Source organism: Orussus abietinus, unplaced genomic scaffold, assembly GCF_000612105.2.
Source record: "Orussus abietinus isolate OABI.00-Male unplaced genomic scaffold, Oabi_2.0 scaffold35, whole genome shotgun sequence".
NCBI classification, from domain to species: Eukaryota; Metazoa; Arthropoda; class Insecta; order Hymenoptera; family Orussidae; genus Orussus; species Orussus abietinus.
Window position 1 is genome coordinate 580335 of NW_019394237.1, and position 27744 is coordinate 608078.

Sequence of the window (27744 nt, forward strand, 5' to 3'; positions counted from 1 at the left end):
CGACATCCTTCGCACGGGCAACCGGTCGCTCCAGGTTTCCCTCGAGGACTGGAAAAATTCGGCAAAAGTATCGAGAAAAGAGAGCGTCGGGAAGCTCCTCCATGCACCGTGCATTCAAACACGGCGCTATAATGAGTATCAGCCCGCGCCTCTAGCGGAAGAATCTCCAAGTTGATAGCAACCTCGATCGGTAGAAAGAATCCTGCTTACCAACGTTCGATTCTCGATTCACACTTCGCAGACGTAGGCACAGAGCAGAGTCGCTTGGGTATAGGGTTCGCGTCGTCGTCGTCGGATGGCGCCACTGTGCAGCGAGAGTGGAAGCGAAGAATTCACAACATGACCCACAGGGCATGGAGAGGTAAAACACGAAGAGGAATAGGATTTTCTTTATCTAAAGCGAAGATAAGGGATGGTTGGAGGTGCGCGAGGGCGCCGCTAGTGCGAGGGCGCCACAGTTCGGGTTCCAAGTTCTCGTCTCGGCCGAGGGATGGCGTCAGTCTAGAGGGCCGCGAGGATCGGGGCGAAGACTGCACGCAGGGACCCACAGGGACCAGTCGGGCAGCGGCAGGGCGGCTCATCGCCATTTTGTTTATTTTCGCGAAGAAGTGGAGTGCGAAGGAGAGCGGAAAACGGAAAGCGGAGGTGTTCTCGAGCGTTCCTCGGGTCGTAGAGATCGGGCAAAGGAAGAGCCCGACTGAGAGCTCGAGCCAGCCGCGGGGCCGGGCCACGGGGGAGGCTGCAAAAGCCGGGCCGACCGGGGCGACCGCGAGCCTTAGACGGCTCCCAGCTCCGAGGAGAGGGCTCGAGCAAAGAGCGTGCCAGAAGGAACCGCCGTGTCGGGACGCGATTCGTCGGGCCTGGTGCACCGAGCGTGCACACCACGGTGCCGGTGCGCGCGTTCCAGTCTGCGAAGCCTCAACGGAAATCTCGAGGCGGACCCCGTCGACGAGGGGAGCGGGGGTGTCCGGGTCGGAAGGTCCTCCGGAGCCGCGGCGCAGCGCTCCGTTTCTGCGACCTGGCGCGACGTAAGACACTCAACCTTCCGCGACGGAGTGAACGTTAGGTACGATTATTGTTATTTCTTTTAAAGGCACTCATACTTGCTCGGGTTGTTTATTCTCCGGCTGCTTTTTTCTTCCACCAGGTCCGTGACAGCGACGGCGAGCCGAGGCAGTGGACGTTGCAGAAATTGGGCGAATCGCGAGCAAGTACCAATCGTCGCCGTCCTGTAAAACAACGTCACCGTCCGAGCGCGAGGACAGGCCGAACAAGGCTGTCGGCAAGCTGGAGCCCAAGAAAGATTTTACGCTGGTCTTGTGCGCCGTCCGGCATAGACGGCGACAACTCTTCTTTAAACAGGAGTTCAACACGGCTCGCAAGACAGCCACTGTCACCGCGTCGGATCAGGAGGAAGACGTTCCGGTGGCTCTTGCCGTCACCGAGGTACCCTGTGCAGACAAGACGACCGTCAACATTGGCTTCAAGATGAATCACGTCAACGACAAGGACAACTTGAATCAGCTTAATACGATCCCGGTGCCTGTCAACGATGTCGAGGATATGGACACACAAGAAGGTGAGTTGTGGCTGCAAAAGTAATATTATTTCACTTTGATGAGGAATTAAGGATGTCTTTTATATGTATGTACGATCGATGTATTGTATTTTATTGGCAAGTGTCAGGGTACTTAACCACATAACCTAATTCTTGGACTTAGCTCTTTGTTTCGGGTAGTCCTCAATTGTTCTGTCAAAGCCCAAATGTCGGTTGGCAGAAATACTGTTTGTTCTTATTTGAAAAGAGGTTTTAAATTGTTAACGGTGTTTGAAATTATTTAATATTATGAGTGCACGATGAAAATCTCAGGGTTAGATTGCTTGTCTTCCTTTGTCATAAGTTTTCAAGTACGACACTTCATATGTACGGTTTGTTGGTTATTCAGAAACCCCAAACGATGGTGGAGGCGATGGGACCGAAGCTCGTCCTATCAATGGTGAATTGGAACTTGCTTGTGTACAAGATCAAGACATGGAGGAAGGTACATGGATTGTTTTATTCTTTTGCTGATTATAAGTAACATTGCGGTGGATTGTGTGGAATGAATGATAATTCTTGTCTGGTAGACGAAGCCCGCTCCGAAGCAACCTTTCGCTACACGGTTGAGAATGTTTCAACGATGAGGGAGTCGCAACTCTCTCCACCATGTTATGTCCGCAATCTGCCTTGGAAGATCATGGTGATGCCAAGGACGAGCCAGCCCCAGGAACGACAGCCTCAGAAGTCTCTCGGTTTCTTTCTACAGTGCAATGGAGAGAGCGAGTCCACATCCTGGAGTTGTTTTGCGAATGCTGAATTACGTCTACTTTCATGCAAAGAGAAGCAGGAGCCATTCAGCAGAAGTAAGTCCCTCGATATAACCAAATTCCATTTATGAATGTCACTGCCTCGTACTTAACCTCTAAATTACCATTTCAGAGATTCAGCATCTGTTTTATAGCAAGGAGAACGACTGGGGATTTAGTCACTTCATGGGATGGCATGATGTTTTAGACCCTGACAAAGGATACATCAAAGACGACTCGATCACTCTCGAGGTTAGTAATCATAGCTCTGCGAACAATTTTATCTCTTTTCAGGTTTATTCTCATTGCAAGTGTTTCTTCACAGGTTCACGTAAGCGCAGATGCACCACATGGTGTAAGTTGGGACAGTAAGAAACACACCGGATACGTGGGTCTCAAAAATCAAGGTGCAACCTGTTACATGAACTCTTTACTTCAAACTCTCTACTTTACAAATCAGGTGAGCTCTAATTTAATGTCGTAATCGTAAAACCGAACCAAGCAAGGAAACACGTAAGTAATGTCACTGGGAACCTTGGCTCGCTTGCAGTTACGAAAAGCAGTATACAAAATGCCAACGGAGAGCGATGACTCCAGCAAAAGCGTTGCTCTGGCACTGCAAAGGGTATTCCACGAGCTGCAGTTCTGCGACAAGCCAGTCGGCACGAAGAAGTTAACGAAAAGCTTTGGATGGGAAACATTGGACTCGTTTATGCAACACGACGTACAGGAATTTCTGAGAGTGGTACGATCCCTTACATTTAATTTTAACCCTTCCGATAAATGATGCACAACTCCCAAGGAGAATTATTCTCACGGTTCGTTTCGTCCTCCCAGCTCTTGGATAAGTTGGAGAGCAAGATGAAGGGTACATGCGTCGAGGGTACAGTGCCAAAGTTATTCGAGGGCAAGATGATATCCTTCATAAAGTGCAAAAACATTGACTACAAGTCGACGAGGATCGAGACGTTCTACGACATTCAGCTTAACATCAAAGGGAAGAAGAACAGTGAGTCTCGCCTTCGTTACACTTTAATGATAATATAACGAGACGCGTTAAATCAAATCCTACATCCGTGTTCCAGTCGACGAGTCCTTCGGGGATTACGTTAGCACGGAGATCCTGGACGGCGACAACAAGTACGACGCCGGCGAGCACGGACTGCAGGAGGCCGAGAAGGGCGTCATCTTCAAGTCGTTTCCCCCCGTCTTGCATTTACATCTAATGCGATTCCAGTACGACCCCGTGACGGATTGTTCGGTGAAGTTCAACGACAGGTGAACAAAGCTTCGGATGATCGAGGGCGGTGCAAGGCTGACGTGGGTCAGTTTAACGTTCCTTCCTCCCTCTTCAGGTTCGAGTTCTACGAGAAGATCAGCCTGGGGCCGTACTTGCAAGCCAAGGAGGCGACCAACGCCGATTACACGTTACACGCCGTCCTCGTCCACAGCGGAGACAATCACGGAGGCCACTACGTAGTCTTCATCAACCCTGCCGGTGACGGAAAGGTCGGTCGCGCGGTCCATTAGAAAAATATGCTTTCCCTCTCCCGATCGATGCAACGCTTTCGAGAACCCTGCCTGGAACATTATATCCCCTAGCTGATATTACGAGGCTTCTTTAATGTGCCGTAACCCTGGTCTAATTGAATTCCTCCCGGGTCTCTGCGTAGTGGTGCAAATTCGACGACGACGTGGTCTCTAAGTGCACGAAGAAGGAGGCCATCGAGAACAACTACGGGGGCCAGGACGAGGACATGTCGATGGCGGTTAAGCACTGCACCAACGCTTACATGCTGGTCTACATACGGGACTCCGAGCTGCATAACGTCCTGCAAGAGGTCACTGAGGAGGACATACCTCAAGAGGTCAGAAACGTCCTACAAAGGGAGCTTTCCCAGGAATTGACCGAGCTTGAGCGCGACAAAGACTCGACCGACGCGAATCAGGAGACCCACCCGGAGGGCGCCAATCTCCGTCCCTGCACGCAAAACCCTCGCAACCCCAACTTGTACATCCACGACTTTTAAAGACGACCCTGACGAGGCGCCTCGTAGAGACGGGGAGGATTATCCTTGCCCCGGGAAGGCCGGCGCGGAAAAACGGGAGCTTGCCCCAACTTCCACCTCCTCCTCCCACCTACCCACCACCCTGATCCGGCTATGATTTTCAGATCGATCGGACCCTACCCCATTCCTTGTGTTACTCCTTTGCGGAGGAATTTCTATTAATGTGTAAATCAATTGCATTTCCTTTGCTCGGCCTCTCGAGCTGATTTGTTGGGCGGAGCGACGAGTAGTTTTGCGTGCGCTGGACGGGCGCTTTTTTTTACTGTGACTTTTTTCTTTTCTTTTCTTTCCTTTCGATGACTGACGGGACTCTCTCGCGACTCGAAGGAAGGCACTGACTCTGGGGGGGATTCGATGGAGACCCTGAAGAGCGTAGGAAATCGAAATTTAGAGAACGTTTTACCAAAAATTGCATTTGCTAATCGGTGAGAAATTGTTTTTTAGGGAAACCCTGAAGAGCGGAGGAAATCAAAATTTAGAGAACGTTTTACCAAAAATTGCATTTGCTAATCGGTGAGACAAGGTTTTTTAGGGAGACCCTGAAGAGCGTAGGAAATCAAAATTTAGAGAACGTTTTACCAAAAATTGCATTTGCTAATCGGTGAGAAATTGTTTTTTAGGGAGACACTGAAGAGCGTAGGAAATCAAAATTTAGAGGATGTTTTACCAAAAAATTGGATCAGACCCGTTGCTAATCTGAGAAATTGTTTTTTAGAGAGACTCTGAAGAGCGTATAAAGTGGAATTTATCGAAGGTTTTATGAAAATTGGGTATTATCGCTCGTACACCTTGCCGACCTGTGAACAATTTTTTTTTTCCTTTTTTAAGAGGCCCCGAAGAGAGCATAGAAAATGTAATTTAGCGCGGGTTAAAAAGTAATTAATTTAAAATCACTCGAATGCCTGAGCACTGAAAATGAAAATTTAGCATAGAGTTAAAGTCGGTTATCGTGTCGTTGAAAAAATAAAAAAAATTAAATGCAAAAGGGTCTTCAGGGCAATGTACACCTTTCGTGTTCAGGTACGAAGTATTGGTCGGTACTTTAGGATATGGTGATGGATGACGAGGACGCTTTTTGGCGGTTCTTCCTGAGCTCGGAGGGCATTTTAATCCTTGGGGAAGATCCTTGCTCGGGTTTCGAGAGTCGGGCCTGACTTCGACCTTGCAATGACGAAGACAAATTGTCGATTGACTGCCGACCGTTGTACTCGAGGACGACGGTCCCTAGGACAAATTAGATGTTCCCAGGATATCGCATGAGTCCTTGCGAGGGGAATTATTAAAAGGGAATGAAAAAGGAGCTGAATGGTCTCGAGTCGACGAGAGACCGGCTCGCGAATGCGAAATGATAATTGCGAGGGGAAAAAGAAATACAGGTGCCTGCGCCCATATATATATATATATTACCAAGTCACATGAATTAAAATATCGTGCATACAAGAAATTACAAGGCAGATGTTAACGATAACAGATGTTAAAGATAAGTAATATATTTTAGCAACACCAGGCTTCTTCCTTAATACGTCTTCTGATACGATATATTTGTTATTTAATAGGACTGTTTAGTGAGTTCGACTCTTACGAAAGAAAGATAAAGAGAGAAAGAGAGAAAGAAAGATCTTTAGCGACCTCCACGATTTGAAGGAATGGAAAAAGAGAGAGAGATGCACACTTATACACACACACACGCGCGCGCGCGCGCGTACACGCAAGTCATTTATTTAAATTAATTTAAATCACCTCCCGATTAGTCCTTTAAACTAAATCGAATCACGCCAGGCGGTGAGTTAGTAAATTCCTTTCGATGTCGATTACCCAGGAGTTTAACGGATGCTTATCTATTTATTTGTTGTTACGTATTAATAAACCGAAGAATAATGTACAGAGCACATTCGTCTGGACGGAGCACATCATTTTGTCTAGACTGTCTCGGTGTCCCTTTCAAAATGACGGCTTCGTCGATATTTTGTATATAATATTGTTTACATATTACATATTATAGGGATATATGTATGATATCAGATAAGGAGATATACGTCTCTATCGAATCTCATGGTCGGTGAGCAATAAATAAAGCTTAGGCATTTCGAGCCGCTAGTCTCGTGGTACGCGCTTACGTTTGTTTAATTATTTTTCTTTTCTTTTTTAAATAATCTTTAGATAAACTTCTTCGTTCCGTCTTCTTTCAAACTCACTTCCGGTGTGTAGAACTCACGGAGAGATTTGTCCCTTGGCCCGTTAGCGTCTCGCTTGTTAATGTTATTGTCATTCGTGTAAAATGTCCCTTCGTTTTGGTTTAAATAATTTTTTTTTTTTTTTTTTTTCGGGGGGGAAATTATGCGGTCGGACACTAAGGGGCCAAGTGCTTCGAAGAGTCCCTCCGGCTGCTCAAGTGATGCATTACGAGTTCATTATTGTTCAGCATTCTACGAGGATCCTCGATGACTTCTTTCCAGGATGTTTCGACTCGGCAGAGAGGACATCTAGAGAGAGATGATAATTAGAGTCGTGACTTAATGTAGGGTGAATTTAAAAAACGCAAAAAAAAAAACAACCCCCCCACTGTAAAGGGTTGCGAGCCTTTCCTCGCCGCTGCGACCCTGTCGAAAGAGTGCCGTCGAATGATCTTTGCCCTTTTATTTTCTTTTATTTAATTTTCTTTATTAGAAACTAATGCTGAATAATGTTGAGTTTGTAGCGTCATTTGGCGGTCTTACACGGCGGATGAACAAAATTAAAATTACACGGATGTGCACGAGAGCACGGGGGACACCTCGTCTCGTCTTTTTGAGTTCTCGAGGCCTAAGAGAGTGTTGGCGATTCTTTATCAAATCTGGAGTTGAAAATAAGAAACAAAAAATAATAAAAAAGAAATTCGGACCGAGAGAGATGACCGGTGACGTGGAGGAAATTCACAGGAGAGAGAGAAATTGAAATGAAAAGAGAGAGAGAGAGAGAAAAAAAATTGGAAAAAAAAATAACAAGTAAATAAGAAGTATAAAAAGAATGGAATGAAACGTTCTCGACACCTGGATAATTTTAATTTTGTTGGTCCTAGCTGGTGGAGAGGCTGCAAGAGGAGAAGAGGCTGGAACAGATTCGAAGGAAGGAGAGAAACGAAGCGTACTTGTACATGACTGTTAATGTCCTCCTGGAGGACAACTTTAACGGGCACCAGGGCAACGATCTCTACGACCCGGAACGGGCCCTATATCGTATATTTAGGGTCCGCAAACAGGCTACCTTGCACGAGTTTCTCGAGCTCCTCAGCGACAGCCTGGTAAGTCTTAACCGAGAAAGAGAGAGAGAGAGAGAGGAGAGTGCTCTTAGCGCGAGTTCTCCTCTTCGGGGTGCCTGGAGAACCGGCGCGGTACCTGGTTAAACGGCCCGGAAGGTGCGGATCTGATTAGACTTTCCCCGCAGAAATACCCCATAGAGCAGATTCGCGTTTGGCCGTTTAGCCTGAGATCCAACCAGACCTGCAGACCGACCTTGATAGAGCCCGAAGCGGACTTCCAGAAGGCCATGACGGACTGCGCGGAGAACATGAACCCCTGGAACGTCTTCGTAGAGCTGGGCCCACCTGACTCCGGACTCTCGGCTCTGCCATCATTCGACAAGGACACCGACGTCCTCCTCTTCTTCAAGCTCTACGACCCGAAGAGCAAGAAGATCCACTATTGCGGCCATCACTATATGCCAGTCGCTGCCAAAGTTCGTGAGTATTCCGGGATCATTTAGGATTCTGATGAAGGGTGTCACGGGGGAATGTGGATTAAACTCTTCGTGGTCACCTTGCAGAGGAACTCGTGCCCATCCTGAACGAGCGCGCCGGGTTCCCTCTGGACACGGAACTCGTGCTGTACGAGGAGATCAAGCCCAACATGGTGGAGAAAATCGAGAGCCTTACCGAGCCCTTGGAGAAGGTCCTCGAGGAACTCATGGATGGGGATATCATTGTTTTCCAGAAGGAGGAGAGGGACAACGAGATGTATGAACTACCTACGTGTCGGGATTACTTCAAGTAAGCTGTTGGAGGGAGTGGTGGTGTTTCTTAACGGGCTGGTACTGAACAATCGGTTGCGCATCTTCAGGGACCTGTTCTATAGAATGGAGGTGACCTTCTGCGACAAGACGATACCGAACGATCCAGGGTTCACCATGGAGCTTTCCCAGAGGATGACTTATGACCAAATAGCCAAAGCTGTCGCGCAGAGGGTCGGGACGGACCCCTACCTTCTGCAATTCTTCAAATGCCAAAAGTAGGTTGCGTTGGGTTAGAAGGATCTTCCTAGGTTGGATGAATTCGAGAGGGCTGGCATCTATTTTGAACGTTGTTTTTATTCATCCGAGCCTTGAAGAGGGTAGCTGAAGAGCGACGTTTTCTCCACAGCTACAAGGAATCGCCCGGCCACCCGCTGAAGTGCACCTTCGAGGGGACCCTCAAGGACATCGTCACTTTCTGCAAGCCAAAGACGAGGAAGATCTTCTACCAGCAGCTCAGCATCCGAGTTAACGAGCTGGAGAACAAGAAGCAGTTCAAGTGCACATGGGTCGGTCCGTCCTTGAAGGAGGAGAAGGAGATCATCCTCTACCCTAACAAGAACGGCACCGTCGCCACGCTCCTCGAGGAGGCCAAGAAGCAGGTCGAGCTCTCGGAAAATGGGTCCGGGAAGCTGAGGATACTCGAGATCAACAGCAATCGACTGCTACCCGGCCCGAAGGACGACGTTCCCCTGGAAAATCTCAACACCTCGGGCAACAAGATGTACAGGATAGAAGAGATCCCCAAGGACGAGCTGGTCCTGGCCGACGACGAGATGCTGATCCCAGTCGCGCACTTCCACAAGGACGTCTTCTCCACCTTCGGCATCCCCTTCCTGTTTAAAATAAAACACGTGAGTCGGCGACCTCCTGTCGGCTACTTCTACCCGGGTCTAACTTCTCTCTATTCCAGGGCGAGCCCTTCGCGAAGATGAAGGAGAGGCTTCTGAAGAAACTCGGCGTCCAGGAGAAGGAGTTCGAGAAGGTAAGCACTCACTTTCGATCGCCCTTGCCGTCCGGTAGGAATTCATAAAAACTTTCAAAGTTTAAGTTTGTCGTGGTCGCGGTGAGCAAGCCGCAGTTCATCATCGACGCCCCGGAGTACTGCATCGATCTCACGGACTTCAAAGTTAATCCGAACCAGAGTAAGTAGCCAGAATGCGACGTCCTCGAGGGGCTTTGCGTGCGTCACGGTGGTCCACCATCATGGCTCGATTCTGTAACTCGAATCCGGTGAAAATGCCGAAAGTGAACGTCTCCCGCGAGACTATAACTTCCGCCGAGATGAAAATGCGAGATCGCCTCATGGTACGTGTCGCATTTTCACCCGGGTGAGGAAACTCACGGGAGTTATGGCGAGGCGAGGAAATGAGCGCTCTCGGTGATCATATGGAATCGAGCCCCTGGCCTTCCAGGAGACCTGGAGGACCTCGGGACGGTGCGAAGCACCTCCTGGACGGTCTTTTTTAATTCTCGAGATGAGAGTCCACGCGCTGAAGAGCTGACGAACGAAAAACGTTCTAGCCTATCCACTTTTGAACGCAGGCACGGCGCAGCAGAGGCCTTGGCTCGGCCTGGACCACGTCAACAAAGCGCCAAAGCGGTCTCGCATCAACTACCTCGAAAAGGCCATTAAGATATACAACTAAAGAACTCCATCGTACCGGGGAGAGTTTCTTTTTTTTCCTACTTTTTTTTTCCTTTTTTTTTCTTTCTAAGGCAGCGATACACACCCACGAGTGCGCGAGACGAAAGAGAGAGAGAGAGAGCGAGAGAGCGAACGAGCGAAAGAGAGAGCGAGAACGAGGATTTAAAGCGAGGAAACATGCATGAGAACACGTAATTTATATACGAGTCCCTGTATAATAAGAAGGAGCGACACTTCTGCCACGCTATTTCGTTATATAGAACTTCTGCGGGGCCCCGGAACCCTGAAGAGGCGCGCCCCGAGGTTTTAAATAACATTTAAAAACTAGTTACTATCGACATTTATTAGAGGGTAACCTTTGCGAGCATTCTGTACGATGGACTTGAAGAGACTGCAAGAGAGAGAGAGAGAAAGGGTGCGAATTAGAGCGGTAGCGATCGCTGCTCGCATCGCTCGTTCGAAAAGGGCGCGCAAAGCGGAGCGGCCGCCATCTTTGTTCGCCGGTTCCTCGTAGACGAGTACTCGGGAGGGCGATGACTTTTCCGAGTTTTCCGGCATTCTCGGAGCTTCTGGATGGGCCGTGCTCCCTGTAATCTCTACCGGACTGTCCGTTGATCCTTATTCGACGAGCGAGGGACGATCCCGTGGTCTTATAATCGTCCTGTGGGTGGAATCGTCCCGAACCTTTTAGATCCTGATGAGAGTCCTTACGACGCGAGACCGACTGCGAAATGCCTGACTCCTAGGCCTTTCCTTTGAATGTTTTTCTCTCTTTTTTTTTTTTATACAGTCCTTTCAATTCTCTCCCGATCACCGACAAATTCAAGATTCGCGAGATATGTATCCTTGCGGCTGCGATTTAATATATTATTCGTTGCATCTGTTGGGTCGCCTTTAAATCCCCATCGGCCTGACCGGTTTCGAATTTCTTTTCACGTACTCTATCCTCGATTCCATTGACTTTCCGTTCTCGGCGATTCGTTCTGGACGTATGCGTGTCCTAGAGGAGGACGAGGCGCGAATCCTTTTTTCGGACCATCTTATCACTTTTATTCGGCATTCTTTTCTCCACTTTTAGTTTCGCCTCCCTCGTTTCGACTTGATATATTGTATTATTCGCGCCGTCGACGAGCGTGTGTGCGTATGTCAGTGCGTGTGTGTCTGTCTCTATGTGTGTGCGTGTACATACCTCGTTTCTCTGAGTTACTGTTACCGAGAAGCTATTTTACGTCGGCTCGCTTTAACGTTCAGACCATGGACACACGCCTAGGGTATTTTACGAAAATCCTTTGCCGAGCCGTACATCGATTTGTTTTTATTTCTTTTTTTTTCCCCTCATGTGGTTTTTTTCTTCGACATAAGTTATGTATACACATCCCCTCTCGAGCTGCGTTAAGCTAATATTTCATTCGAGCTATCGATACGCCAGTAGAACTTGAATTTACCGAATCAAATTCACGCCATTGTCGCTGTAATGTATATACTACGTATATAGGACGTTCAGAGAGATAGGGAAACCGCGGATTCCCCTCGTAATTATATATAATTCTCTCTTTCTCTCTCTTTCTCTCTCTCTCTGTTACGAGGGCAGCATTTATGTTATGTGGAAATTATTATGTTATACGTTCACGAGGTCGGTGAAATTTTTCGTATTTCCTACGTTTCATGGATGCGAACGGACGACTCGATGGAGGCGCTTGCGAGTGAAATGTTAGCTTAAAGGAGAGAAAAAGAAGCCCGAGCCGCCTTTTACGCCTCCACCCTCTGTTCCTTGATTTAGCGAGAAGTAATATACAATCTGCTTTTCTTCCCCCTTTTACCATTTTATTTGTAAGCGTCTCGAGAGCAGCTTTGCTCGTCCCCTCGCCGATTCTTCGACCTTCGGCCGCGACTCTTCCTCTTTCAAGAAACTCGGTAGAGTTTCGAGCCAAATACATTTTTGAGCGAGAAACTCGTTTATATATACACACACACACACACATACATTATCATTGCGCATTATTGTAAAGCTATTTGGAAAAATTATTTTCGTTATTGCAACTCCCCCCTGTGTGTACGTTTTTGCACGGCTTGCCACTTCTTCTTCTTCTTCTTCTTTTTATTTTTTTTTTTTTGTACAGCTCTTTTTACCGCCGAGTCGCGTTATGTCGAGTGCTCGAGGCGCGCGATATGCGTTATATATAAATATATATATTATATATATTATATATATAAAATATCAATACAGCGGCAGATGAACAAAATGCACCGACACGCGAGACGTTCGTCCAGTGTCGATTAGTACTATTAATAAAATTAATTGTTAAGGTGTTATGAAAGGATCATTAATATGTACATCGAAACGTCAAATTATTTATGGAAAGTATTCTCGAAACCGTATGCGCCGAATCATTTGAAGAATTGTCTCAAATTATCGGGGCTCCAAGAAGGTACCCGATGGTCGTGAAATTTCATTTTTCTTTCTTCCTTTCCTTTTTTTTTTGTCTAATTTTATTTATCCCAGGTTTGAACCGAGGATACTTATTTTTTTGCTTGGTTGAAAAATGATATTTCACGAGCATCGCTTTTCCTCGGGGCCTTCGTAATCTCGTGCTGAATTTTTTAATGACCAAGTGCACTCAGTGGGAAGGTTTTATAAATATTTGGATGTTTTATATGTGTAATGTATAATGATTTTTTGATGATAACTTGAAAGCGTCGATATCGCGATCCGGCGAGGATTCGATTTCAATGGAAATTAGAACGCATCTGTCGACGGCTTATTAATGATCGTTGACTATAATAATGGCCCGTCGTCGATTGGGATATAGCGAAGGAGAGCCGTCATTTCTAAATTTCTCACTAGCTATTAACGACTTCACTTAGAAAACGCTGCAGCCTGTATATCGCTCTACGAGATGAATTAATGCGCTGTCGGGTAGTATTATTAAGGATTATTAACGGTTTTATCGATAACGTAGCGAGGCAGGACCCTGGCGCGAAGGAAGGCCCTTGGGAGAGTGAAGAAGGGAAGAAAAAGAAAAAAGAAAAGCGAAAAGGAAGAGAAGAGTCGTCGAGAAATTGGAGCACCAATCGCGGCGTCGGTCCTACTCCTTTTAGGGATATCTTCCTAGGCATGCGCTCTGCTGCATTTCTAAATTGCATCCACGTGGCACTCGTCTTAGGATTATTTTGTAGACACCCTGAAAGAACGAGAGAAAGAGAGAGAGCTGTTTTATAGGAGTAATTAAATTATTTTGTTAACTTAGCTGGATAATTTCGCGTACGGTTTCCTGCGGCGAGGCGGCGCGTCACTGCTTGGGCGTCTCGCGCGTTTACACATATTATTTATGTAACAATTCATCTCTTACGGGGGCGATCTCGCACGGAATTCCGGAATCGGTGAGTCGAGGATGCGGATAGATCGGGACGACGATCGGTGGGGAGAGTTGTCGAGTTTAAACGCTATTAATCCGATTTTGTAAGGGTAACCAAGATGCGCGCACGCGGCGCGACACTAAGAGCGATTGTCTCGTCAAGGCGAGATTTACTGGCACGATGCGGGTGCAATCGTTTAATATTAATGAGGATTATTAACGAGGGGGAGGCTTGTCCTTCCTCTCTCTCTTCTTCGATTGTATGATATTAACAGTAATCCACGATACGACGCCGAGCGCGAGCACCGTGAATATGTCATGGAGGAGGCGCCATTGCACTCTCTCTGTAATGTTAATTGTAAACCGTGAATTTTTGTATTTTCCATTAGCAGCCTCTTTTTAGCTGCTAGAGAGGCTCCGCTCGGCTCAGACTCGAGATAGACAATGCAGTAATATCGTTGTGCCGAGCTTTTGTGCTAATTAAAACGCAACGGACCGCTTGCGTGCGCAAGTGGGAGGAATATGTTATAATAAAAATTCAAGTGGAAAAGGAACTTGGCATTCGGATGAGGAGGACCCTCCTTATCGCCCGTGGGAAAGGGTCGCCTTATCGGGGGACATGATAACCGCGCGAGGATTTCTTCTTTTCTTTTATTTATTTTTTTTTTTTTACCGCGGTAAAATAGTAATTAATGGTAATTATTGCGCACTCATGAGTCTTCGAATTTCCAGGTTGAGGCTCGATTACTCCTGGATTTTCTCCCGACGGGGCTGCCCGGTTATCTGAGACTTTCTGGAAAAATGAACCGACCGGACTGGTACATAAAACTTGAATTGCTGTATGTACCAGGAGAAAGTGCAGCTACGTACAGAGGTGGGTAATTGTAGGTAAGGCTGATCGATATTTTTCCTGCTCGAGAACTCGAGGCGCTCGGTTACTTCTGGATAGTCCGTGGGAGCGATTCGGTGTGTATTATCTTATGTAGTCCTTGGATTGCGATATATTCATTATCGTCTTTTTAGTGGCTGGTGTTTTTCGTATTTACTTCTTTTAGGAACTGAGAGCTACGTGGCTCGCAGATCTATCTTGTCGAGGCCCGACGAGTGACTTACAGTACGTGAGTTATCTCCTGCCTGTATGTCGTGCCTTCTTTTTTTTTCGTCTTAAGAATGTATACAGTGTTCTTGTCCCCCGCGCGTGGTTCTGCGTTGTCGTAGAGTCTGATTTTCCAATATTTTAAGGATTTTCTGAACCTACGGAAGGGATGCGCGTCTCTCCTCTTCCTCTACTTGACCTCGATTTTTTACAATTAATTCCCATTTCAGTGATTGTATAACATAGTTCCTAGTAGGAAAACGTGTTTATATAGTTTTCGTGCTTGCATTTCTACGAGGAATCGCGTATTAACGATATCTTTGGACGTTATTTGCGATAAATGCGGTTTGGTTTTTCGGGTTTGAAGGGCCGCCATTTTGGTTTTTTTTTTCGGCGTCAGCCATGGCCGCGCACTCGCTTTTCCATTTCATGATTTCTTTACGAGGCGGCCGATATTTTTCTCATTCGTTCTCTGTCGGCGAAGCTTTACTCACGTTTATCCTCTCTTTAGGTTTTTTCCCTGGCTTGGCGAGAATCGCGCAACGCGAGTCGTGTTACTAACTCTTATCGCGTTTCAGATAACCTCAAAATGACGGTCAGGTGTTCGAGCCTCTACGGCTCGCGATTGGTTAGGAACCTTTTCAAACGACACTTCGAACCTATAAAAGGACTCCTCAGTTGGCGGGAAACGCACGGCAATCTACGCAATTCACGTGAAAGTTTCGAAGGGCACTCTGTCGCTACTTTTTATCGTTCCGCAAGTGTGAGTATGCAAACCGTTGATCTCCTAGTTTTTATCAGAATTTCGACGATATCCAGATTTCGAACTTTCTTGTAATTGTAGATTTCGTATTTATAGATTTTATATGCATTGTTTTAAAGTAAAAGATTTAATTGGAGGCTCTCGATGTACAAGAGTTTTGTTTTTTGGCTCAGTTATGTTTGTTCGATCCTTGGATTTCTTTGACGCAAGATACGTCATTAGGAGAGTTTAGCAATACTTTCTGCAATACTGTGTACGCTTTGCGGCATTCGATCTCCTCTGGAAATAACGAATGGGTATTATAGTATCTTTGGGAATGCCAAGAGACAACGTAACGATTACGTACAGCATACCATTGCACCACCCGTGGAGGGTTATCACTTGGCCCGACCCCTTCTGACCTGCCAATGTGTGTCAATTTTATATATTATATCTTCGATGAGGTTCGCTTGTTATTTGATGCCCAGTTCCCTGTCGGTGACTGACAAGTAAATTTGCATTGGAGAGAAGGTAACGAAGACTGATTTAGTTTAACGGAGTTCTTCTTTTGTAGACCATGGCTGGATTAATTCATCAAAATGTTTGGGAAAGCGACCCGGAGCTCTTTGAACTCATGAAGAAAGAAAAGAAGCGGCAGGAGTCGGGGCTCGAGATGATCGCCAGTGAGAATTTCACTTCTCTCAGTGTTCTCCAGTGTTTGAGTTCCTGCCTGCATAATAAGTACAGTGAGGGACTCCCTGGACAACGGTTAGTTCCCTTGTATCTCAGTGCTATCGGCTTAAGGAGGAGGTTCTGCATTCATTACATACTTCCGGTGTAACAGGTATTATGGTGGGAACGAGTTTATTGATGAGATCGAGTTGTTGGCTCAGAAACGTGCCTTGCAAGCATTTAATTTGAATCCTGAAGAATGGGGCTGCAACGTTCAACCGTATTCAGGAAGTCCGGCAAATTTTGCAGTTTACACAGGATTGATTCAGCCGCATGGGAGAATCATGGGTCTGGATTTACCGGATGGAGGACATCTGACGCATGGTGAGAAGACGCAGCTAATGTAACCTAAAATATGCATAATTTTATCCTGTAATCATTTTTTAATTTCTACAGGTTTCTTCACTGCACAAAAGAAGATATCAGCCACTTCGATCTTTTTTGAGTCGATGCCATACAAAGTGAACCCTGGAACAGGACTAATTGATTATGATAAACTGGCTGATGAGGCGCGATTGTTTAAGCCAAAAATCATCATAGCCGGAGTTTCTTGCTACAGCAGGTGTCTGGATTACAAGAGGTTCCGGGAAATAGCTGATGAGAATAATGCTTACTTGTTCAGTGATATGGCCCATGTCGCTGGTCTCGTTGCAGCTGGGATCATTCCTAGTCCTTTCGAATACAGCGATGTGGTCTCAACGACTACACACAAAACTCTCAGGTGTGCTAACGCTCAATTCTTTTTAATTAATTTTTATATACCATGTGGAGTAGCCTTGAAATAATTTTCTAATTGCTAGAGGTCCACGTGCCGGAGTCATTTTCTTCCGGAAAGGAATTCGTGGTGTTAGCAAGACCGGGGAGAAGATCAAGTACGACTTTGAGAGCAAAATCAATCAGGCGGTATTTCCAGGACTTCAAGGTGGCCCACACAATCATGCCATCGCTGGCATAGCTACAACAATGAAACAAGTTAAAACCCCAGAATTTATTGAATACCAGAAGCAAATAGTGGCCAATGCGAGGAGGCTGTGCAGCGGCTTGCAAAAGTTAGGATACAAAATTAGCACCGGTGGCACCGATGTTCACATGCTTCTTGTCGACTTGAGGTCCACCGGAATTACTGGAGCTAGAGCTGAAAAGATACTCGAAGAAATCTCCATTGCTTGCAACAAGAACACAGTTCCTGGAGATAAGAGTGCGCTCAATCCATCCGGTATCAGGTTAGGTACTCCTGCATTGACAACGAGGGGACTCAAAGAGGAAGACATTGACAGGGTGGTTGACTTTATTCACAGAGGTACTTTAAATTCATTACACAGATTGAACCTATCCCCTCGTTGTAATACTTCTGATTCTGTAATATAAATTTTAGGTTTAACATTGTCTAAAGAAATAAGCAAGATATCAGGACCTAAACTGGTCGACTTCAAGGAAACTCTGAAGGACCCTGCGGTTGCCGAGAAGGTTTCGGCACTTCGTAGCGAAGTGGAAGAGTTCTCAAGAAAGTTCTCGATGCCTGGCCTTGAGGAATATTAGAAGGCTGCGATGTCACTTGTAAATATGCAGAGCCTAAAAGTACTCATTTAATATTTTTTTTTAAATTGTCAATAATAATAAAAAGCATCCATTTTCGTAAATACCTGCGAGAATCATCTAAATCAGGATACCCAAATAAAAACTACCAACGCAATTATACAGGGTGATTTATTAAGATTAATGTTTTTCATCGGCAATTTACATCACACGTATCCTGTCAAAAATCAATTGAAGGTTGTAAAACAATCGACATGTTTTACCCTTTGATTCAGGAATCGAATAACTTGCAGATGTTACGTAAAACTCTTTATCGATGATTTAGGAATATACAATGCGACACTTTGCAGGACGTGATAATTCCCAACATTGTGGCAGATTATTTTCCGGATCATTGTTATCCTTTGTTGCAAATTATTCTGCAAATTTCTCAGGGACTCGTCTTCCCGTTATTGCACACATAATCTCTAAAAAGAAGTGACCTCGTTTAAGAATACCCGATTATTACGAATTACTCTAGTTACACGATTTTTAGTTTTTTCCTCTTTTTTTATCTTTCTTTCCCTTTTCCTTTAAGTAAAATTACTCCGCATTCGTTCGCCAGATTATTCCGGCCGATTACACATTTCCGAATAACTCAGCGAGAATTACAGTGAGAGTAAAGAGATACATGATTATCAATTGGGAAATGTGCTTGACTAATGTCCTTAGTACGGTTCTTTTCTTTTTCTTTTCTTTTTTACAATTACACCATTAAAAAAGGAAGAATCCAGGCCCATCGTCCTGAATTATAATTTCATCTCGCGTCCATCCTGGGTACTTCCACTTGGCTGGCTAAATCCCTCGGACCGAGTCATACCAAAGTAAATTAAACAATGTGCTATTTCGTCACTCCCTACGTAACGATATCACGTTGGACAGAACCGACTAGCTGGAGATTAATCGAGTTCCAACGTAGTTCGGGCTGTCGAGGCTGCGTTTCTTTGCTCCTCTTCGGATTCATCGTCTTCCATATCTTTGAAGACTGACTGTAGAAGCGAGCCAAAAAGTCCTTGGTGCCGAGGCCTCGCAGGAGGTATATTGAAGTAGATCTGACCAATTTTGTCGAGATACTGACGATAACACGAGTCTCGATTCAGGCTCAAATGATACTGCTCACAAAGGATTGTAAAGACAGTCAATTTTCCGCTGCAAGGAGAAAAGACTGTTATAGTAGTACATCCTATTTAATGTGTACACAAATAACTGGATACTTACGTTTCGATGGTTCTAAGTAGGAAGTATAAAAAATTCAAGAGGGGAAGCGAGTACGGTGGTCTGCCTACTATCTTTGGATGCTGCATTGTGTACGCATCAAAAGCTTCCTGTGCCGCTGCCTTGTTTTTTAAGCACAGATACCTAAAAGGATGTATTTTAATAATCATTAGCAACTTGAAGAAGTAAAATTGTTTTTCACTTTAGTGGTATTTACTGCAAAACTGCCTGAGCTATGAAGAGGTCCACTTCGTTGGAATATCCACGCTCTTTGTGTAACTCAACAAACATCGCTGCACACCCAGCGCCGTCGTCGCTGTTCAGGAAGTGTTGCTTTGCCAGTATGAAATTTTTTTCTGGAAAAGTGATATGTCAGGATGCGAAGATTTTCCGAGACAGCCTTAAGCGATAGTATGGTACCTTTCCAATATACACGTGCTACTCGCTTGTGCAATTTGGGATGCCCAGTTTTATACTCTGTGCCTTTTGTACTAAATCTAAGTGCTTCCTGTAGAAAAGTTTCCCGCTCGGGATAAGCCGGATTCATCATTTCGAACAAATTAGTTATGTGCTGAAAATATACGGGCTCCGGCACCTCCAGTGATCTGTCCAGGACATTGATATACAGGATCCCAAGGTCCGTCCCACTGGCATACTGCAAGAGGATGAAGAAAAACAATAACATTTCGAAAGCGATAACTGACATGTATCGGATTGACTTTACCTGCTTGATGTGCAGGAAGGTTAGGGCGGCATTGAAAAGTAGCTGTTGTAACACTGAGTACCTTCTTTGGCTCGCGTATCTAGTAAAACATGAAAGTTAGGTTAGGGAAGCAATTGTCACGGGGACGATATCGAGGCGCCTTACCTAGAATATAAAGATCTATACATTTGGTGCGCCTCATAATATTTCCCCTCTCGCATGAAGTTCTGTATTTTTCTTAAAATTCTTTTCAATCGATCACCATGCACCGATTCCATGTTTACTCCGATCTACGTTTAGTACCAGTGGGTGAAAAGTAAGGCCGTGTCCGAAATCGACAAAACTTACACCTAGTATATTCTAGTTCCGTGCTATTCGGAGCTGTCCCGGACCATAGACTACAAACTTGCAAGAACTGCACCGTCGCTTTAATATAGATCGACGAACAAGATGGACAGGTTTGGAGAAACTCCCACGCACGAAGTCAGCGGGTAATTGCCGATTCAATTGGTAAAGTGAACAGTTTGTCCATGCTGAGCACGGAATAATTTTGGTTATGGTCGCCAGGTGATAGCGGAGAAATCTATGCATGGGCACGCTTTGCTACTTATTGCAAATGATTTCTGATTTAATTAGAGAATTGATCAGGGCCTGCTTACTGCCATCGAATCTACTGAATTTTCATAAGGCCGACGTTCCGGAAATGTTGGTTCTTTGGCGACAATGGACGCGGGTTATTCTCGAAAGCCACAAGAAATTTAAGTAAAAAATAATGTAATTTGGAAAAAATAAAAGGTTTTGAATACCCCGCGCTCACTAGCGCTGCGGTGATTTACTCCGGAACTACTGGAAAATTTGGAGGAGGGGGTAGGAGAGTCAGCAGTCTATAAGTATCTCTTGTCTATGACGACGACAGTCAAGAACGACCCAGCAGAGGAGAGGTTGTGCGCGAGCCGTGCTGCGTTCGAGGGTGGTTTGCTGCCTATTGGCGCGGTCTTCCAAGGACAATGACGGCCCACGACCAAATGCGAGCTATGCTCGATCAGCTGATGGGAACAGGACGAAACGGTAATTTATTTGCGATAGGATATATCGATATTTGCGATCGACGGCGTCATCCGCGTTGGCTTTCCTTGGCGTTTAATGGTGCCAACAAGATGGCGGCCGAAAACTTGTATCGACCCGCGTCGCCTCGAAAATGTCGAAATATTCCACTCACGTGCTTTCACTGACTAATTCCAGGTGAGAATAACAAATTTCAAGTGAAATACTCCGACCCGAAAGTCTGCAAGAGCTTCCTGCTGGCCTGCTGTCCGCACGAGATCCTATCGTCGACGGTGAGTATAACCCGCAGGCCGATTATTCGTTTAAAAATGACGCACCCTGGGCACCAGCATTTCTATCTGGAATAACGAAACCGACGTCGCATTTATTCGGTTCGGCCGGAGTTTCAAGCCTTTACAATTGTGCTGTGTTGGATCAAATAATTTACGAGCTTCCGGTCTCCTTTGACTCGAAAGGGGGATAGTTTTTAGAGCTCGGAGAGTTTGAATCGTAGTAGCTATTTTGTTTACGCAAACACACACATTTGTTTCTTGCTTTGGGAATTAAAATTGGTAAGAATCGATACGTAGAATAGGTTATCTTGTCAACCTGGCTGATAACGAGGCATTTAAATTTAAATCGCGTGCGATAGGCATGAAATTGATCTCGATCAGTGAGGATTTTTTTCAAGTACTTTTGAGATAGTCGTGAATATTTTGCCACAGGGTGCTCATATTTGTATTTTTTTTTTTTGTTAACAAGAACTGTTACGTGCGAATTCCTAGGTTCTTTAGAACCTAATGAATGTTTTCCCTTGGCGAGGATTACCTCGAGAGTTGGGAAAAAAAGAAATGGGTGCCGAGGTCGTATAAAAATTCACTAATACCGTTGCGACTGCAGTTCTATTTCCAGAGAGCGTCCAAAAACGCATTACCGATCCGATCCGCTGTACAGATAGCGTTGCGAATATTGTCCAATCGTAATGTCGTACGTACTGTACTTGTCGCTCTCGCATTGCGCGTGTTACTGTAAGTACTGAGTGAGCCACGAAATGGACGTACGTATTTACTACCATTAACCAGATCTACCTTGTTAATTCTATGACATGTCACCCAAGCGAAAAACCCTAGGTGCCGATCGTTCCGATTCTCTGCGATCTCACATGGAAAGTAATAATTTTCTAATGCAGGGACTTTGAATAGTTTCCAAGTGCTGCAGTATTACATCTTGGAGCCATCTTAAAGAGTTCGCTTACTGCGATACCTGTGAAATGTTTCCAGACTTTGTATTAGAGAAGTTATATTTTCTCTGGATCGGAGAATCGAGACCTGCCACCTAAGGCTGGAGAAATTTCATTTCTTTTTCCCCAGACCCTCGAGAGGCCTGTTCTAGCGCGCTTTTTGGTGAGTAGAGTCACGACATCGTCGCTTGACACAAATCAATTTAATACACCGTCCTTATCGAGTCGCTCTCACCGATTCGTTGCAATTGATCGCCGATCACTTGGGGATTCTTAGGACCGGGTCGATCCGTGAGTATGTGTGCTGGACTGTAGCTTATCTATTCCGGGATGATCATGTGGGTTGTGGAATAAAATAGGAAACATCGATTCGTAAGTAAGACTCGCATTCGCAAATTGCCAAAAGAATCGATTCTTGGCGCCTTAGTGTTAATTCACATTAATCTGTAACAATTAAATGGATCCTGTTCGGTAGAAAATTGTGTATAATAAATACTTGCTCACACCTCATAATTATGTCTCAGGAAAATCAGTGCCAAGAATCACTCGAAAGAGCGACAAACAACTACTAGGTTTATTTGACCCCTTGCCAATGGTTTCAAATTTCGCTGTCATTGTTTCCTTTCTATTTTCCTTTTACTTTCAAATAAATGCTATCGTGAAATTTCTAATATTTGTACATAGACATATATTGTCATTTATAGCTGCGACTTCTGTAATTCCTCGGCACAATTCAATTTTGTTGCAAGTTACCACCATTTAGATTGTTTGATTTGCTGCGGTTACATAACCTAGACAAGTAGCTGTTATATAATTTGACAAGTACACGGAAGATTCGGTCTCATTTTCAACGTAACTTCTAATCGGCATATCTGATTCCTTTAATTTTCATTCTCTCTTACGTTTCTCCTGTCCTTTTGGCAAAAAGTGTTTTCAGTTGCTTTGCATGCCACTCGAATGCATCGAATAACCTCTCGGGACATCTTTCCAAGTACTCTCTTCTCGTTCCGATCTGCCAAGTAAATTAAAACGATCCCACTGTGTTTAATTCTAAGCTACCCTTACGCTGCAAGGTTACCACATTCTGGATTAATTGTTTTCTTTTTATTCTTATAGCAACAATCAGATAGACAGATACGTTCACCGAGAGTAAAATTTGAAAGGGATGTCTCTTTCCCTGCATCACTGTTGCTCCATCCATGCAGACCGATGTTATAGCATTTCCTTAGCTCGTACTTTCGTGTCTTAAATATCTATAAAACAATATTAATATTTACAAACAATAGTAATATTTTAGAATGGAAACTAATTGCCATCAGGTCGTCTCCTTGCAGCGTAACAGTGGATAGTCCCCTCCATCTCTTTGCTACACTTTGATCCCTAAAGTAAAGAAGAGAGAAGTGAATTTTGGCAATTTGTGACTGGTCCGAGAAAGAGAGCACGACGAGAGTAAAAAAAAGAAAAAAGAAAAGAAACGTAAGGAGCGAGTGAGAGTAAGCGAGAAAGGCGACGAGAATTAATGCGAGATCGACGAGTGGCCAGTGACGTTTCGAAAAGCTTACCACGTCGGCGTTTTGTGTACGTATTATTGATACATATCCGATATATATATACATATACCCTAAGACCTTAAGGCACAATACATATACATATATATATCTCTATTTATAATCTGTACAATATTTGATATGATATACGATATCACGAGGAGGGAAAGAGCGAGAAAGGGCGCGAGGGAGAGGGGACTAAGTGTCGAGCTAGGCCGTAAGTTGTCACAATGAAAAATCTTTAATATCTAATTCGGAAACTCTCTACCAACATATCTCATATTGTGATGATGATGGTGTATGTAAAACTTAAGGTGTATGCTGATTGTAGCGTCAGATTGTCATCGCATTGTGTCGTGTCGGGCGGAGAGGTGTGTTGCCGCTCTGTAAGTGAAAAACCAAACAAATCTCTAATCTAACTATTAGAAAGTGTGAGGTCAGGCGAGAAGATGAGAAATAGGAGTAATTAAAGAGACAGGACGCCTCCGTTGTCTCGTGCAATATATATGAACATATATCCTGAGCGTATATATCGATATACATATATATTCATAACGGGGGAGGCAAGGTGGAGGAAAGAGAACGGCGAAGGGAGGTCGTTTATGTGAGGAATATTTCGGGTATCTTTACGGGAAAAGGAGGAAATGTCGAGAGAACCAGGCTCTGGGGACTTGTATAATATATACATACATACATTGTTTATTGTATATATTACCGACGTATCGAGAGAAAGAGAGATCGAGGAAGAGGGCGGAATACGCGCAGGGAGTGAATGCAAATTCATGTAAGACATTGTCTATTTTTTTTTTCTTTTTTGTTCTAAATCCTTTTTTATATAGTTAAGGAGTCCTTTTTGGATTTCTGGAAGCCTGTGTCCTCTCTGGTAGTTGTCGATTGTCTCCGGGAGTTCTCTCGCTGTCGGTGGAACGCAGCTTCTTTTTCTCTCTCTCCTTCTTTTTTTTTACATTTTGTATTGTTTGAGTTTGACCACTTAGCTCTTAACCGTTTATCTGATTTCCTTTCTTTTCCTCTTCTTGGACCTTTGTTATTTTTTTTTTTTTTTGCAATGTGTGTAGATCATTAGGGATATTAAACTATTGCGAGACTGCTCGAGGGGCGAGCTTCGGATTCTTTTTCCACCCTTGTGAAAAACGCTTTCTCGGGGTGGGGAACTCACTCTCTCTCTCGTTAACCATAGGGTCAGGGCTTTTAAAAGCTGTTAGGCTCTCCGTGCATAGATCCTCTAATTCTTCTACGATTTGTGAATCGCAGCGCATGGACCTGGGAGAATGCCCCCAGATTCACGACTTGGCCCTCCGGGCTGACTATGAGGCCGCCCAGAAGAAGAAGGACCACTTCTATGACATCGACGTGAGTATCTCTGACCTGAGAAGAAAAAGAGAGAAAAAAAAAGAAAAGTTAGTTGACTCAAAGAAATATGCCCTGCTACGATGAAATCCTATTTTACCTTTTAACTCATTTTCTTTTCGCAGTGCGATAAAAAACAATGCGAAATATCCCGGGAGTTGGATCAAGGGGGAAAATAGAATGAAATGAGTCGATGCCTTTCCTTTTTTTATATTGCGTATACCTCGCTTAAGGGGGTGCGAAAGCTGAATTGTTCATAAAACTTTTCTACTAACTGGGTGTCTCAAATCGTTTCATACTTTAAAACGTGAATATGGAGACCCTAAGGTAGGTCCTGAAACTCGCGAAATTTCATTTTCTTCAAAACTATTTTTAAAATACCTATAAACAAATATGAAAGGAATTGAAATTTCATGACTTTCAGGACCTTCCTCATAGTCTTCCTATTCACGTTGTGAAGTGTCAAACTATTCGGTAAACCGAGTTGGGAGAAAAGTTCTATAAACGAAACCTCTTCGACGCCACTTTGACACCACCTTAATAATCGAAATCCGTCTTTGACAGGCCATGGAGCATTTGCAGAACTTCATAGCGGACTGCGACCGGCGCACGGAACAGGCGAAACAACGACTCGCGGAGACGCAGGAGGAGCTGAGTGCCGAGGTCGCTGCCAAGGCAAATAACGTCCACGTGCTCGCCGAGGAGATCGGTAAGAAGCTGGCCAAGGCCGAGCAGCTAGGCGAGGAGGGCTTCGTCGAGGAGTCGATGAAGCTTATGGGGGAGATCGACGAGCTGCGCAAACGTAAGAACGAGGCCGAGCAGGAGTATCGCAACAGCATGCCCGCCTCGAGTTACCAGCAACAGAAGCTACGGGTTTGCGAGGTCTGCAGCGCCTACCTCGGGATCCACGACAACGACCGCCGGCTGGCCGACCATTTCGGGGGTAAGCTCCATCTGGGCTTCATCAAGATCCGGGAGAAGCTGGCCGAGCTCGAGAAGACCGTCGAGGAACGGCGCAGGGAGAAGAGGGAGTCGCTGATGGACAGGGACAGGCAGCGCGACCGGGAGCGAGAGGACAGAGAGAGGGACAGGGACAGGGACCGAGATCGGGACCGGGACCGCAGCCGCAGCGGGACCTACAGGGAGCGGGACCGGGACAGGGACAGGGACAGAGACAGGGACCGGGAGAGGGACAGGGACAGGGAGAGGGACCGGGAGAGAGAGCGCAGGGACAGGGACAGGAGGAGGTCCAGGTCAAGGAGCCGCAGCAGAGGGAAAAGGTCCGCAGTTGTTATCGAGTCGTGCACCGAGGAAGGAAAGACATTCATCGGACCGAAGAAATATCTTGACAAATCGATGGAATTACTCTTTAACTTAAATCAATCGTTGTAATTCCGAGGAGAGGCTGTAGCCTTTTCATTGGAATTTATTAGGGTCGAGTAAAATTATTCCTTGAATTAATGAAATGTATTTTCTTTGGTCGAGGAAGCTTTCTTTCCTCTGTCTATGCGTCACGTATCCAAGATGTCTATTGTCAAGTTAATTCCTTGTTGCAGGTCCAGGCGTTCCAGGAGCGGAAGCCGTGGTCGCAGATCTCGGTCTCGTCGCAGCGGATCAACCGATCGTAAGAGATAAAATACAAAGTCATTGTCGAGGTCGGTCACAGACTGTTCGCCGCCACCCGGGCAATCGACACGTACACTCGCCGATGGATAAGCACGGGGAAACTATCCTCCATGGTACTCGTTTCGTCGTGTGTACCTCGCACTGACGCGCCTATCCACTATTGTTACAGGACACTCGCATGTCGCATACTCGATTACAATTTTTTTTTTTTTTAACATTTACACGACACTTTGTTAGACCTTTTACCCGGGGCGGAAACGACCGCACACGGGACAGGCGAACATCCGGTAGTTATTTCAGCTATTCTCTATTCGCAAACGCCTTCGGGTTGTAATCGCGACGTTTAATATTTCTTTCTCTGGTAGTTCTGGAAAATCAATGTGTTGTCAATATTTTTTGTCAGGTGGTGATTGACCCTTTGCATTGTTAACATACGTACGCGAGTACGTATGAGTACGTAGAGGTAGTTATTGCTGGGAAGGACACTATTCGGAGCGCAGTAATGACGTTTCTATTACCGAGTCCTGAGGGACGTTATACGATTTCTCCTCGTGTTTGTATTCGAGTATTTCTTATATAAATATTCTTATATAAATATTACGTTGCCCTTTGGGTCTTGGATTGAATTGAAAATTATTTTTAAAGTGCGTCCAGCGGTGCGAGGAATATTCATAGGACGAGTGTGCACGTGTCGAGGACCGAGGGCGCATTTAATTATCAGAACGGTCCTGAGACTAATTAACTGCATCTGTTTTAACGATTTTAACGAGGTCGATTGTTTCCCGTTGGCATCGAATCGTGTGAAAGAAAAAAAAAAAGTCTACTTTGATATCCTTATCCGCACACAGACGTCTCCAATTAATTGACTATAGTGGCGGGGCTGGGGGAAAAAAAAAAGAAAAGAAAAGGAAATGATAAGGAGAAAGCCCAAATTTTCTCACGACTGTTAATCAAAGTCGAAAGTGCTCGGGTATTTTTTTCTTGCGGTCATTGTTTTTCTTTCTCTCTCTCTCTCCTTTCTTCCCCCGTTTTTTATTATCATTATCCGTATTCCAACTTTCCCTCGTACGAAAGATAAGCTAATATCGGATGTAAATAAGTGTAATTTTTGATCCTCATCTACCTTTGGAAGCAACTGCATTACGATATTTATGGTAAGGTCTAGTTAATTATAGATATTGTACGACTGTACCAGGAATACTTAATAAAAGGCGTATTTCAAGACCATTACATGTCGCGAGGTTTGTCAGGGAGTGTTTTGGAGTATCGTTGGACAGATTAAGAATTTATTTAAATAGTTTGTATTTAGTTTGGAATTGATAGCGAGTATGTTTAAGATTGGTTATTTGAAAGGGTTTCTTTTTATGGAAGGACCTAGGTGGAGGTGAAATTG

The 27744-nt window shown here is 45.0% G+C and overlaps 5 protein-coding genes across 12 annotated transcripts; 4 read left to right on the plus strand and 1 right to left on the minus strand.

The window, feature by feature from the left end:
* Nucleotides 1-557: 557 nt before the first annotated feature.
* On the plus strand, nt 558-6512 carry LOC105695061 (ubiquitin carboxyl-terminal hydrolase 7). The gene is made up of 11 exons (XM_023431968.1): nt 558-1066; nt 1148-1579; nt 1947-2042; nt 2128-2403; nt 2480-2598; nt 2672-2806; nt 2897-3091; nt 3184-3355; nt 3432-3624; nt 3702-3855; nt 4020-6512. Exons 2-11 carry the CDS (start codon nt 1489-1491, stop codon nt 4374-4376), a joined length of 1788 nt encoding a protein of 595 aa, XP_023287736.1. The 5' UTR covers nt 558-1066; nt 1148-1488; the 3' UTR covers nt 4377-6512.
* LOC111673869 (ubiquitin carboxyl-terminal hydrolase 7-like) lies at nt 4770-10108 on the plus strand. Its single transcript, XM_023431745.1, has 11 exons — nt 4770-4840; nt 4948-5016; nt 5131-5146; nt 7474-7695; nt 7839-8133; nt 8217-8439; nt 8510-8677; nt 8809-9313; nt 9373-9444; nt 9511-9604; nt 9984-10108. The coding sequence occupies exons 1-11, from the start codon at nt 4770-4772 to the stop codon at nt 10106-10108; spliced, it is 1860 nt and encodes a 619-aa protein (XP_023287513.1).
* Nucleotides 9565-17673, plus strand: LOC105695062 (serine hydroxymethyltransferase, cytosolic). 5 transcript variants are annotated; one of them, XM_012416307.2, is made up of 8 exons: nt 9565-9604; nt 14196-14337; nt 15138-15322; nt 15876-16069; nt 16146-16357; nt 16430-16754; nt 16834-17333; nt 17409-17673. In XM_012416307.2, the coding sequence occupies exons 2-8, from the start codon at nt 14265-14267 to the stop codon at nt 17570-17572; spliced, it is 1653 nt and encodes a 550-aa protein (XP_012271730.1). In that variant the 5' UTR covers nt 9565-9604; nt 14196-14264; the 3' UTR covers nt 17573-17673. The 5 variants fall into 5 exon arrangements, with proteins under 5 accessions (XP_012271730.1, XP_012271731.1, XP_012271729.1 ...); XM_012416308.1 differs by lacking the exons at nt 9565-9604; nt 14196-14337 and adding an exon at nt 14399-14577; XM_012416306.1 differs by lacking the exons at nt 9565-9604; nt 14196-14337 and adding an exon at nt 14724-15070.
* Nucleotides 17674-17723: 50 nt separating this feature from the next.
* On the minus strand, nt 17724-19902 carry LOC105695063 (Golgi to ER traffic protein 4 homolog). The gene is made up of 6 exons (XM_012416312.1): nt 19692-19902; nt 19548-19626; nt 19244-19478; nt 19041-19179; nt 18827-18967; nt 17724-18757 (listed from the first exon to the last, which is right to left on the minus strand). The coding sequence occupies exons 1-6, from the start codon at nt 19802-19804 to the stop codon at nt 18508-18510; spliced, it is 957 nt and encodes a 318-aa protein (XP_012271735.1). The 5' UTR covers nt 19805-19902; the 3' UTR covers nt 17724-18507.
* A 539-nt stretch (nt 19903-20441) lies between these two features.
* LOC105695104 (putative RNA-binding protein Luc7-like 2) lies at nt 20442-27581 on the plus strand. 4 transcript variants are annotated; one of them, XM_012416398.2, is made up of 6 exons: nt 20578-20594; nt 20769-20863; nt 21471-23743; nt 24630-24728; nt 25290-26005; nt 26282-27581. In XM_012416398.2, the coding sequence occupies exons 3-6, from the start codon at nt 23645-23647 to the stop codon at nt 26358-26360; spliced, it is 993 nt and encodes a 330-aa protein (XP_012271821.1). In that variant the 5' UTR covers nt 20578-20594; nt 20769-20863; nt 21471-23644; the 3' UTR covers nt 26361-27581. The 4 variants fall into 4 exon arrangements, with proteins under 4 accessions (XP_012271819.1, XP_012271821.1, XP_012271823.1 ...); XM_012416396.2 differs by lacking the exon at nt 21471-23743 and having other exon boundaries at nt 20442-20594; XM_012416400.2 differs by lacking the exons at nt 20578-20594; nt 20769-20863; nt 21471-23743 and adding an exon at nt 20677-20768.
* The last annotated feature ends 163 nt before the right edge of the window (nt 27582-27744 follow it).